We start from the raw sequence: 14,275 nt of genomic DNA on the forward strand, positions 1-14,275 counted from the left end.
ATTTCCATCCATATCTCATCCCATAATTCTTTTCTCCCTCTCCCTTCCTACTTGCCTTCTTACACTGTCTCATTCTTTTGTTCATTCCTTCTAAACTCACGACCTATCAAAACACTTTGAAAACTGTAGGACAGCATTTTTCCAAAGTTCTCCATCTGCCCAAATAAAGACATTTCATAAGGGCCTGATTTCCCAGAGCTTAGGTGACTGAATAGATGTCTCTTGGAGGTATCTATCTGACTCACATTCCATGGAAAGAAGACAGAAAATCACAGTTTCAAATCTCCAGGTACATGCATAGTTCAGACAGATGCAGGTTGCAGTGTGTATGTGTCCCGCTAGCTGTGGCAATTATCAAATGAGTCACACCTAATTGAGACTTTCTTTCCATCAGTAATTGTTTGAAGAGGGTTTTCCTGCAGTCTATTCCCTTTGTTCATTGCAAAAATGTATAAAGAAGGCAATTAGCCATCAGGTGCCCAAAGGTGTGAACCTAGATCCTATTTCTTTTATTCTCTTTCAGGTTATTCCAATCTGACCCCTACAAGGACGTCATTATTTTCATGTTGAATACTCAGACAAGAGTGCCATGGATGTAAAAGAAAGGAAACCGTATCGATCTCTGACTCGGCGCCGTGACACTGAGCGCCGCTACACCAGCTCTTCAGCCGAGAGTGAGGACAGCAAGGTACCCCAGAAGTCCTACAGCTCCAGTGAGACCCTGAAGGCTTATGATCAAGACTCCAGGTTGACCTACAGCAATCGGGTCAAAGACATGGTGCACCAGGAGGCCGATGAATTCTGCCGGACGGGTGAGCAAATTTCGGCAGGTGCTACTTTAAGCAGCACAAGTTAATCAGATGAGAGCTGAGGTTGGGTAGGAGGCTACCTTTGAAGGACTCTGAGGCCAAAAGCAAGGTATCAGGAAATAGAGAAGTGAGGAACAGAACATCTCTGAAGATGTTCAAAACCTGCCTGGACGCTTTCCTGTGTAACCTGTTGTATGGAACCTGCTTTGGCAGAGGGGTTGGACTAGATGATCTCCTGAGGTCCCTTCCAACCCCCATGATTCTGTGATTTTTGCACAAATGTGGGATGTGTACAAACCAGCATCCTTAATTGAGTTCATTAGCCTGTGTTCATTATCATCTAAGACACATTTTCTGTATCTTCGTCTTTCTGCCTCTTGACAGTCCTTTGCCACTTCCCACCATGAGACCAGGTCTGTGTGCACATGCTGCACAATACTGAGGTAGCATGGCAAGTCCCTGTCTGCTCAGGAGACCTTTTCACTATGTCATGTGCCTGCTCTGTTATGAAGGAAGACAACAAAGATGTCAAAGCAGAAGACAATGAGGGGAGAGTGTCACTGTCCACACAGTCCATCTAGGCTACAGCAAAGCCCAACAAGGCTGGAAGAAGAGAGGCAACTGAGCTGCAGATGAGATGAACCACCCTTGGCATTGTACATGGCTTGCAGGCTGTAGGTTTGAGATGGGGATGTGCTCCAATATTAGAGGAGTGGTAAAGAACCACTTTAAGGACTTACAGGAGTCTATTTAGTGAATCTGGGTCACAGTAGCTGTGAAGATGTGGATGTTCAAGGGTCAGCATGAGCTTCACAGTCCTAATAGAGATTCCAGATATTTTCTTTTGTATTGCTAGACTGAAGTCAGTGCAGTTATATTTGCACTGCTGCTGTTGCCTACGTGAGGTAGATTTCTGGCCCCTGCTATAGTCTCATCTTCATTTTTCTATAGAGACATGAGTGTCTTGGTTCAGAAACCAAGCAGAGCTTCACATAAATTATTTTTAGAAGTCCATCAAGAAAAGCGTAAAATGGCAAAGCTACTCAAATAGAGTAGGCAGCATTCCAGACAACGAACATAAAATAGCTGACCCAGGCTGCTCTGAGTGCACCCACTGCAGTTTGGAGAAGATGATTCTCTAAAGGGAACTCATATAATTGCACTTGTTTAACTTGGGGGCTGCTTAATTTCACTCTTCAAACACCATGCACTTGTGGTTTTGGTGCAAGACTCATCTTTAAGGCATGCACAAGCAAAATGACTTGCAGAAGTATCTTTGTGCACATGGCTTTGGTGTTTGTATTTCAGGATAACTGCAACAGGCAATAATTAACAAAAGGGCCAATAGGTGTTGTAAGTAATACTTTGCAATCATAAAAGGAGTTTCCCTCTTAGCAACTCTGAAGCACTTCATCCTCTCTAAGGAATCTACAAAGTTATAAAGAAAAGGAAACCTTTTAGGTCATTGAGTTTACTCACTGCATACAATATATTCACCATGCAGGGTAGATGTGAATTAGTACAGGTCAGTGGTTTTCAACCTGAGGGTCTATGAGGCCATGCAGGTCCATGGGCTTCTCCTAAGAAGCCCACAAAAGATAAATAAGAAAAGCCAGTCTATTGACGGGGAGTATAAATTTGCTATACACAAGTTCATACTTCCCAAGGAAAATTCTGTAGGGTACTGAGAAACAGAAAAACCACTGATCTAAGTAATAATTGAGAAGTTAAAATTAACCATATCAGGGTGCCAGTTCTACTTCTGATATATCACCAAAAGATTTTTCAATTTATAATTTTTTTCTCAGTTTAACCTGCTGTGGAGTAATTACCAGAGGTATCTAAAAATCAGAAAATGGCTGTGTCCACACACTAAGGGAAAGGTATAATGTTGAAGAAGATCCCAGAGGAAAAATACAGCTGGCATGTAAAGAATCTTCTCTGAGGTTACCTCCCTACTAGGTCTGCTGTTTATCAAGGAAAAACAAGAGAGGGGAGACAGCAGAGGCTTGTTTTTCCAGCTCTCATTTCCATCACAGCATGGCACGAGACTTGATGTGTTGTCTACGAGCGACCCTGGGTTGACACCTGGCACCCCTTAGAAAAATACCCCCTCTTTGTGTGGACCTCGAGTTACAACAAAACAAAATGGTCAAAAACATAACTCCAGACCACTGACCCCCCTCCTTCCCCCTTACTGAGCATGAGCTCCAGGTTTTGGTAACTTCTACCTGAAAAGGGAAACAGAAGTGCCTTTTGCCAATCACCTTAAAGGTATGATTAGAGTCACTCAAGCTCCACCTTGCAGATAAAAAATATTTAGAATAGAATAGAATAGAATAGAATAGAATAGAATAGAATAGAATAGAATAGATTCATAGCCCAAAGAAAGGAAGGGATCAGGGAAGATATCATCACAGTCAGGGAAAACATCATCACTGACCAGTCAGGGACGACTCCATTGCAGACCTCTGACCCCTGGGACCAGCCGACAGGCTGAGCCTCTCTTCCCGTCCCCATTGGAACACCTTTGGGTAAGACTAAGACTTAGACTTAGCCGAGGATCTTCCTCAGAAACTTAGAAAATCTCTAAAGAATTATTTCACCAACTTGGTGCTTTTTAGTAACTTGTCACCTTTGGGCAATTAATATCTTTTTAATGATTTGTAACTTTAGTACAAGCATTTATTTCTGCAGACAGTAGATTATCACCAGCAATCCACAAGAATCTGTATTAATCCTGTTGCTCTAATTAAGTGCTTTGATTTGCTTACAGACTTGCTGTACTATTTCTTACTGGGCTGTTGCCTGATGAGGTCGTGACTGGCCAGTGGGTGTGGGACACTATTGAGTGCATCTGGCACTGGTGTGTCAAGGCTTGTAGTGTCACATTGGGCTATCTCTGTCTGTAACCAGCCACACCAACCCCGTGCCCAACTGGATGCCGTTAAATTCTGCAGGTTTAGCTGTGTGAGTCTGTAAATTGTGGGTACAGGAGTGCAGCGCACTATCGAGTGAATCTGCTGTTGTCAGATCCATAGTGGTCAATTGGGCATCACTCAGGATCTAAGCCTAGCAGCCCCCAGCTCCTCCAGTTATCTGAGGGTCAGTTGGAATGCAAGGAGGTTAATTTCCTGCTAAATTCTTTTACCACCCCTTCCACACAACACCTGTGAATCCCAAAACTGGCCTGAAGAATGTTAACAAAAACTCCAGACATTCTGTGATACATTTTCCACTGGCAGAAAACCATGAATGGACCACACTTTGTGGCTCTGCTTGACCTCATGCCAACTGAAACCAAGCCTTATTAGCCTGCTCGACATCAACAAGGCAAAGAGAATTTCTTTTCTGCATTGGTTTGGAAGGTAGAGGAGGAAAACACATCAAATTGACCAAATAAATTCAGTAAATAAACTAGTCAGCATTTAAATGGTTTTATCCAGAATGAGAGTGCCAGCAAACGTGCAAGTCAGCACAGGAAAAAATAGACTAGATCTGAATTTAAACGTCTCAGATATTTATTATCTTCCTTTTATTGACTTGAGTTCTTCCAGTTTAAAAGGCAATGGTGAGCATAGAATATGAAAATCGATGCGTCTCCTGCTGTTTATTGCAAATAAATTTGATTTTCAGTTAATTGTAGCAGTCATTACTGGAGAGCATCAGTCACACTGCACATTGATGTGCCTGATGATGTTGAGAGTGGCTTGTTTCAGGGTAAGGTGGAACTTGTCATCAGTGACTCAAATGCTCAAGCAAAATCAAAAGATGATGTTTTCCAGTCCTCCACAGAGGATAGTTTTAACAACTGTCCTGACCTTGCACAAAAGTCAAAACTGGAAGAGTAGAGTGAGGTCTCTGGGGAGATGCTGCTTCCTTGTGTTTATAACTCAGGTCAAGTTCATTTGCTACCTCATGCCGTAGAGTGGTAGAGGATGCTCTCTCAGAGCTCTTTGCAATCAAGTTAAATGGATTAATTTGCCACAAGCTTGCATTGTACTTCCCAAGTAAGGCCGCAGGGTTTGACGGAGGTGTGAGCCCCAAGCAACCTTATCTGTCCACTCTGTCTGAAAGCTTTAATCTTGTTCAGTCAATTAAAAAGGTGTGAAGTTCATGAATGCTTTATATAGTTTGAGTGCTCTCAACTGCAGATCTGTAACAAGCTGAACCATAGTTACTTCCTCCTGATGTCAAAACAGTTCCTTCTCTGAGCTTTACCTGGAAACGTTGTCCTGTCCCATTATTCGTCATGCATTCAAACATCTTCTGTCAGTTCACTATGAGCTGCAAAATCAGCTGAATGAAGAAGTGTAGTAAAATAGCATCTACCTGGGGCCAACTGATCATTCAGTGCATGTGTGCTATGATATGAGACCTTCCCTGTGCAGCAGGGCTCAGGATCGAGCCAGGGTGTTTCCATTAAACGTGAAACCAGACTCTGGAAAAGTAGAAATCTGACTGTTTCTATTGGACACATGATTTCCACCATGTGATATTTAACATCAACAAATGGAAATGTGAGGAGAGCCACATGCTTGTGTGGTTTTGAGCAGGGAGAGAATCATAACTCAGTTTTGGATACGGTCTTGAGGTTCAGAACTGATGAACAGATTTCAGTAATGAGTGGATATGAACATCACTGTTCAAAGGTAGGTTTGGGCCTGAACTTTCCTGGAGATCATGCATTCAGATTTATCTTGTCAGAACACTCTGAGCTGCAAACACTGCTCTAAAACTGAGTCTGTGGCCTGTGTATACATTTGGCAGGTTCCACCTTTCTTTTTATTGCAGGGGATTTACGTATTGAAAGAATGGGAAGAAGCCAGCTAGACTGAATTTGATCACTGGTGTTGGTATTTGGCCATGATCCAGGGTCTGATGTCTCCTACCAGTTATAGATGAAGTTCCTTAATCCACACGATCAAGGCATAGCGCAACAGGAGCAGGGGTGCACCATGCCATGTAAATGCTAAAGTCACACACAGGTGGCCAAAATCTTTTAAAGATATTCAGGGCTGAAAAAGAAAAGCATGTATTAATAAATAAATGTGGATTAAAATGGAACCACTAATTGCCTCCCCCATCTTTCTTCATCCAACTTTCCAAACAAAGTCTGCTAGTATTTGAAGCCTCCTTCACATCGATTTGGTCTGATTTTGAAGCTCTGCAGGTAACTAAACATGAACTCCAGAGTCATTTTTCAGGTTATATTTTTAGTCAGCTAAACAATTGCATCTGTTTGCAGCCAAATAACCTCTGCTGTGACTGGATCAGGATGAATAGCTAAACTGTGTCAAGGTGTGAGTGGTCAACAAGGGGAAAGTGAGATCACTAAAGGAAATTTAAATCCCCGGTATGTAATTTCAGGGATTTCAACAAGAAGTACTCACTCAAATTTCCTATTTTAGTAGAGTTGCCAGGTGCATGGTAGGACTTTTGATCATTGCATGCCTCATTTTGCGTTTCTCTCGAGAAGATTACTTTTTGCCTCTCCTAAAGATTTCCACCATTTCTCCATCTGTCTTTGGTTTCAAATGTGATGATTTCATTGAACTGAATTTCTGTCAGGTTCTAGAAGCAGGAACACAGGTGCACATAGTCACTTTGGTCTCACACTAAGCAAGATTACAAAATGGGAATCTTTGGTGTAATATAGGTTGTGGAGTTTCCATCTCTGGAGATGTTCAAAACCTGCCTGGACACTTACTTGTGCAACCTATTGTAGGGAACCTGCTTTGGCAGGGGGGTTGGACTAGGTGATCTCCTGAGGTCCCTTCCAACCCCAACCATTCTGTGACTCTGTGATTCTGTGATAATAGGACTCAGGAGATGCTGAGCCCCACTTGAAAATAGAGGATGAATGGTTCGGCCACTGACTTGTGCTAGATGAAACCATCTCCTGTTAAAGACTAACCAGGCTGCTGTGTTTCTTCCCAGGAGCCAACTTCTCTTTGCGAGAGCTGGGTCTTGAAGATGTGACACCCACACATGGGACTTTGTACCGGACTGATATCGGACTGCCTCACTGTGGCTACTCCATCAGCGCCGGCTCGGATGCTGACACAGAGGCAGATGTAGTCATGTCACCCGAGCACCCTGTGAGGCTCTGGGGACGCAACACTAAGTCCGGACGCAGCTCCTGCTTGTCAAGCCGGGCCAACTCCAACCTCACCCTCACCGACACAGAGCATGAGAATACTGAAACCGGTAAGTGGTGACAGCGCATGCCATGTCAAGCTCAAGCTCTACCAAAAGTGCCTTTTCTTACCACTCCAGCTTAATCTTCCTTAGGTTTTGTGTTGGTTTGTTGGTTTTGTTTTGTTTTTTTATCAGTGAAAACAATCTTCTAATAGCCCCACATCATGGCCTTTTGTACTGTCCTACAGAGTTTGTTAATAAACTGCTGGAGAAGCTCCTACTTATTTATCACAGCGACAGAGATCATTAAGTGGCTGTAATACTCTCTCTGCTTTTTGTAACGACCTTTCAGAGAAAAAGCATTTAAATCTCCCCTCCCCTGGCCGATGCTGCTCTTATCTTTGTTACAGATTTTCAGGGCAGATAATTTCCTTCTTTTCCTTGCTGGTTCCTTGACAGGAGCCGTTTCATTTATGTAAATCAGCTGACTGCTCTCTGAAGAAAAACGACAGTGAAATATTTTTAGAAGCCTTTTTCTTCACGCCAAATAAAAGCTGAAGGTCACAGATTTTTTTTTTTTTTTTTTTTTTTTTTTTATCTCTGTAACTTTGTGTCCCCAGCTGCGGGGACTCCTGTATGTATTTTGTAGGTCTGCAAACCTTTTGGTCAGCAGTTCTGCCAAGCAGTGTAGGAAGGAGAGAGGATTTTGATTCAATTGCAGCTTGACCCAGGAGTTCACACAGCCCTATATGCCTTTGCACCTTTAATTCAATTATGGCACAGCCTGCTTCTTAATATAGCTGCTGCGTACAAGTCATCGGGAGCTTAAGCTCAGTGCAGAAAGCTGATGTCAAATGACTGTATTGCTTGTTCTCTTTATGCTTTTTTGCCACAGTATTATAGTGACAAATGATGACTTTTCCTTGAGAAGCCATGACACGGTGAGACATACACCACCCACATGATTTGATGTTTAACTCCCAACAAAATTACAGTAGAAGCTTATTAAGTTTCTGCTCAGAGATAATGATATATTAGGCAAAGTTCAAAGATAAATGGTCTTCTGTGTAAAGCATGCACAGAATAATCTTTTAAAATTCTCTTTACAATATTTTTTTAAGTTTCTTAGTCAGTATCTTGCAGGGTTGCACCCATTAGGATATGCAGACACACAGTGTCAGATTATATTGTTTTCCTTCCAAACCTCGCATCTCAATGAAAAACCAGAGGGATCATCAGGGTCAATTAGAGTTTTGCCTACTCCCAAAAAATCACTAGAAAACAACCAAAGGCAAACACCTTGCACTTCCATCCCATTCTCCTGTATCCAAAGCTCTCTCTTGTGCTTTCCATAGTGGTGTATAAGCAGCTGTGATCCTATCCCATACATTTTTCTTTCCATGCCTACTAAGAAAAGCAAAGTACAGAATTTTAGTCTTTTTTTTTTTTTTTTTTTTTAAATTGTCCTAAGAGAGAAGAATTACATTAGCTGCTGGAGTCTTTTTCACTGGTTTCCGTAATGCTATCTCAACATGTGCAAATGCAACTTTGTACCTACAGATCACTTACAAATGAAATCATATTAGCAACAACACATTAGCAACAGTGCATGCCTTGAAAGGCTTTACTGAAAGTAATAACAGAGGCAGTAGTACTCATGTCAGGACTGAGACAACATACAATTCCTCTTCCCTTAAATCTAATGGTACATCAACCATTTGTTGAATTACCATTTCATAGCAAAGGGAAAAGGGAAGATAGAAAGGTGGAGAATATACTTGAAGGTTTTTTAAGTGCTGTACAAATGTAGAAGGAATTTCTTTGAGCCCTAGGCATTTGTAGTCTTGGATGTTGAGTGTTTTGAATGAGAAAAGCTATCTCATGTTCAAAAATACAAAGTCTGTGTAACATAAATAAAATCTAGGGAGCAGTGATGTCCAGTATGTAATTGTATTATTGATAAAAAGGAGGTGGTGGAACTTGAGGGAAAATATTACAATCCAAATTGTGCTGTTGGGGAGCTTCTGCTGATGCTTAGACTTCCCTGGGAAGATGTCAGAGGCATCAGCCATGTTGAGGTCAGAAATATTGGTCCAGAGCTGAGAGAAATACACATCACTTCAACATAGGGATTGCAGATGAATTGGTGGTATAAATGTATCCAAACAAAGGCTGCAAGGGAGGAAGAGGACTAACGAAAAGTCTTAAGTGTACCCAAAATTTGGACATTTTTGTTTTGTAATTACTTGGCACAGATAAAGGTGTGAGAAATTTTTGCACACAAACCCCTCATAGCCTGAAACCTGCTGTTGGAGCAAATGAAGCCTGAGATTCTCTCAGAATCCTTATCTAGCACATCCAAAGGTTGCTCTGTGTTTCCTCTCTCTGCACATAAGCAGTGTTACTCTGGGCCCTCTGCTTCTAGCTATCACACAGACTATTTTGAGAAATCCCAGATTTATAGGAGAAATGTTCTCAAGAAGACGTGAAATTCTGCTAATGGCAGCATAAAGTAACATAATGCTATGACTCAGTTTACAGGATACCTTTATTAGTCAATATTAATTGTTGACAGTATTGATAGAAGTTATAGCCCTTAGCTGAAGTCAATATGGAGCTTTATGAACCTGCCATCAATAGAAGATTTTATGGGGCCCATTAAACTAACTTTTCCAATGAAGGTTAATGTCAGCAATTTTTATGCCGTTCATTATTTATCCAAAATAAATAATCAGAATTTACTTCTCAGGTTTGTAAATCCAAAGCTGTCGAAGCATGATTCTACCAAGACATTTATTGTGTTCTTAGAAAATGAGAGGTCTGGCTCCCTTGAAAAGCAAGTTTGCTTTTATTTCTGGAGTGGTGATGCCTTGAAGAAGCAGATATGCTGTTCAATAAATGCAGCCACAATCCACCTGTCTGTCTTTAAGGAAACCGATGAAGTGCTCGGGTTCCATGGCATATTACAGTCCATAAATCACTTGCACAGGCAGTTGGCATGAAAAGTCATGTGTTGCTTTATCAAAACTGTTACCAGGCTTTCCAGGAGGTTGAATATGTTTACTAGGTTAAGAGTTTCTTTTCACTGAAGTTAGTTTGAGTTATAGCTCTGGCATTGCCCTGAGCTCAGATCCTGCACAACCCAGTAGCTCCAATGGCTTCCTCTCCATTGGTCACCACTTTTCTTTCACTCAACCTGGAGGATCACCTTGCAGAGTAAGGGGACAGAGAGGAAAAATTACTGCACCTTGTCTGGGGATAATGCAATCACTCTGTGTTGCTAATGTAGCAGGCAGTTCATGTAGCTCAAGGGTTATTCTGCAGCGTGACCATCTATGCTAAGCTGAAATTGTGAACTCCCAGGAACAGTTCAGACCCCTGCACAGGGAGGAGTTTGGTTCCTGGAAGCGTAGCGATGAAGTTAGGAGAAATTCTTTCCTGTACTAGTGCACACTGTTTCTCAGCAAGACTGATTCAAGCAAAAGTTCCTGAAGTGGTCATTTGGATCTGAGCCTGGAGTAAACTGTTATTACCTTAGGTAACCCTGAACAGGCTTTGTACTGAGCGAGCAATAGTTTAATACAGAGAAGAGCACAATGGAGGAGAACAAGGTAATAGTCTTCCAGAAATTGACTTATTTTGCAGCAATTCAATCACATATTAAAAGCAAAATACTTCTGATCATAAAGATGTCATCATAAAAATACAGTACCACAGAATAATTTATTAGAAGGCTTCGCTGAAGGTCTCTGGTCCAGTCTCCTGTTTAAAGCAGGGCTAACTTTGAGGTCAGATCAAGTTGCTCAGGGCCTTGTTCAGTTACACTTTGAGTATCTCCCAGGATACTCAACCAGTACAACCTCTGTGTACTGGTTCTGGTGCTAGCCATGCTTGTTGTGACCAACTCTTCTCCTAAGACCTAGTCAGAATTTCCAGTGCTGCAACTCGCGTCCACTGCTTGTTGTCCACTCACTGCGTATCTCTAAGAACAGTCTGACTCCTTCTTCTGTGTATCCCCCATACCTAAAATAGTTACCAGACAGCAGATAGATCTCCCTTTGGTCATCTCTTCTATTAGCTGAACAAAGGCACTTAGATGCTCCTCTCCTTGTAGACAGTTTGTAGGCAGTTAGGCACTGGAGGAGATAGTCAGAGGAGTCTGAGGAACTCCAGTGCTAAAAGTTTTAAAGTGTAAGCTACAACAATAGCTGCTGAGAATGGTCTAGATTGGATGCTGCCTCAGAGTGGCTGTCCGTGCTGACCTCTTGAGCCTCCCTCTTTCTCCGGTTTCAATAGTTTGTAGCATCACTGTGCTTTCTTTGACTTCAGGTCCACACAGGACTGTTCAGACAGGGCTTTGAGCACCTCATGCTTTTGTACTGCCTAGGGCACTCCTAACAGGTAGAGATAGACCATGTTTGTGTGTAAGCACCCTTGAAATGGGCTCTGAATATTTCCTTGGGTCTATAAGGGAGAACTTATCCCAGATTCACCCAAACTGTTATGAACCATGCTGGTAGTCCCCAGATAGATCCAAATATGAGAGATGGGCAGAAAATGTAGATATTCCCATACAAAATTCCTTCCCAAAAAACCCAAAACAAAACAAAAAAGCCCTCTTTTTTTCTCTGCCTTCAAGGTGATATAATGAGTTCACTGGTTTATTCAATGCAATTGCTGCAGGATTAATTTAAATCTGAGTCAACTGTATTTTTAAAATTTGTGAAAGTGGAGTTTCAGCCCTTTTCTAAAGAAAAACAAACAAGTGCAGTTTAACTTTCAGCTATTCCAAAGAAGCTGTGGCAAAAAACAGATTCACTTTAGATTTAATCTGGGTTTAGTGTTAATATCCACCAAGGCACATAATTGGTTAAATATAAGAAGGAGCAGGAGAGAAGGGGAGCAGTTTTCTTCATTAGCAGGACAAGTCAGTGGTGATTAATGCTGTGTACATGTGCAGAGTGGAGCTGATGTTTCTCTCTGTCATCATCTCCTCTTGGGAAGAATATGGGCAGTATCAAGCCGTCAGAAGGATCTCACAGACAGGATGAGTAACATCAGATGGGCTCAAGACAGTTCAACCAAACTGGAGATACTCAGTTGTGATGTATTGCGTAAAGAAATTCTTGTACCAGAAGTGTTACTGAAGTGTGACATTTTCTTATCTAGTGGACTGAGAGATTAGTAGACGTGAACTAAAATTCCAGATCTTACCACCCTGGAAGCCAAAATTCAGGCTGCAGGAGCATTGCTGTCAAATTGTGCTGTGCTACTTCTTTCCATCTTCATAATTTAAAAATACATAACAAAACATCACCCTGCAAACAATTCTGCATGCATTTCATGTGTGCAGAAGGGACGAGAATGGTACTGCTGGGCCCAAATCTTCCATTGAACAATGAACTGGATGTAGGTATGATCAGCCCAAACACTTCCACCACACATCTGTTGGTCACCTCTGTTTAGGAAGTGCAGTTTAATCTCAAGGTTCATTTAGTCTTTGACTTTACCTCTGAAATCACCAGTCAGTGCCAAAAGTGACTATGGCAATATGGTGACTATAGCAATACAGACATTTACTGGTGACAAGATCAAGAGCACCAATTCATTTTACATTGCTGGACCCACATCCTGCAGAGAAGAATATTTTTTCTTTTAGGCACTACTGTTCTGATATGCATTTAAATGAGCTTTAAAACTGTCAAGCAAACAATCATCCCAATATCAAGACCTGCTCTCCAAACCTTACCAACTTGACCAGAAAGGTAGTGAATATGTTGCAGTTAACTTTTGCTTTTGCATAAAATAAATGGCCTTTCTGGAAAATTCTTACAGGCTTTTGTAAAACTGAAACATAGAATCATAAAATCATAGAATCATAGAATGGTTTGACTGGCAATGAGGAGCTGGAAAGCTCAAGTGATAGCTCTGCCTGTTCTGCCATCACAGACCCAACTCTTAGGCATTTTTATTGACATAATGCATGATTTAAAGAACATTTCTTGCAGTAACCACCACACTTTCTGATTCCACACTGCTTAAGCCATTACTGCTCCTGGAAGGAGTGCTTAAGAAACTGCATAGGAAATTAGGACTCAATAGAATTGAATGCTTGTAGAAGATATTTCAAAACACAGGGCTACATTACAGCAGGAAATAATTAAAGACAAGTCTTTCAAACAAGCCACACCAAAGAAATGATAAAGTTTTATTTCTCCTGGGTAGTTAAGAAATCCAACTAATGCTTTCACTTATTCAGTGGCGTCTGATACAGACCTCACTGAAGCCTCTGAATAATCCTGTTGCCATCAGTAGTATTAGATCAGGTCCTAGGTGTATCTAACTATCTATTTTTTAATAACAGTCAGCATGCCAGAGTGGTGGAAATCCCAGTACTCGTGGTTAAACACAATGCAACATGCTGTTCACTGCTAGGTTTCTTGTATCTATTTTGGCTTCTTATTAAATCAAAAAGCTGTCCCAATGATCAAGCCACATGCTCCAGAATTTCATCAGCTTTTTCCAAATATTTTCTCTTCAGAGCTGTTTCACAATAGCTAGGGGAGCTCTAGGCAAACAGTAATCATGTCTGTGTGTTTTTCTTGTTCTCCTTGGTTGTTGAGAGCTCATCTCCTAATGGTGTCTATACTTGCTACCAGGGGCCTTGAAAGGTTCTCCTAAATAGCTCTGACCCTCTGCAGAGGAAAGATTTTTACTCACCTTCCTGTTTCCCAAATCATGTTGACCCAAACCACGAGCCCAAAATACAATTCAATATATCAGTGCAATTAGCAGTACCAGAACTACTGCCTAATCTTAGCATTACAAATTGTTTGTTAATACCCCAGTTGATAATCCATGGTGACTTTTCTTTTTATTACCATGTTTTGCTGAGTAATTTCCTTTCAGGCTTCATACACTCTATTGCTAATATTGTTACCGTGGTTGCAGCAACATTATCTTTTTTTTTTCCTTTTTTTTTTTCTTTCTCTCTCCTTTGAATTAAATAGTGTGTTATACAATACTTCCAGTATATGAGTGTGTGCTTCAAACATGCTTCTTCTGCAAATCATGTAGGCAAAAATGTGATATTCAAACTCTGGAGAATTCACAAAGGAGATGTTTAAGAAAAGAAACATCCTTCACAATAAATAAAAAAAAATAAAAAAAAAGGAATGTGCTATGAGCTATACTTTATTAAGTTTCCTTTATGTCTTTTGAGTAGGAGAATACAAGAATAAATTAGAATTACCCGGTCAAGATTAAGCATCTGCTGGCTGTCATCTTTCACTTGCATCCTATCACCTGTAACCTTAATATTAACA

The 14,275-nt window shown here is 41.1% G+C and overlaps 1 protein-coding gene across 1 annotated transcript; it reads left to right on the forward strand.

The window, feature by feature from the left end:
- Positions 1-521: 521 nt before the first annotated feature.
- On the forward strand, positions 522-7,019 carry LOC104527075 (teneurin-4; the record flags this gene model as incomplete). Its single annotated transcript, XM_010170692.1, has 2 exons — positions 522-812; positions 6,750-7,019. Coding segments are annotated over exons 1-2 (493 nt in total), but the record flags the coding sequence as incomplete, so codon positions are not given.
- Positions 7,020-14,275: the final 7,256 nt, after the last annotated feature.

The sequence above is a fragment of the Antrostomus carolinensis genome, unplaced genomic scaffold (assembly GCF_000700745.2).
Source record: "Antrostomus carolinensis isolate BGI_N321 unplaced genomic scaffold, ASM70074v2 scaffold116, whole genome shotgun sequence".
Taxonomy (NCBI): domain Eukaryota; kingdom Metazoa; phylum Chordata; class Aves; order Caprimulgiformes; family Caprimulgidae; genus Antrostomus; species Antrostomus carolinensis.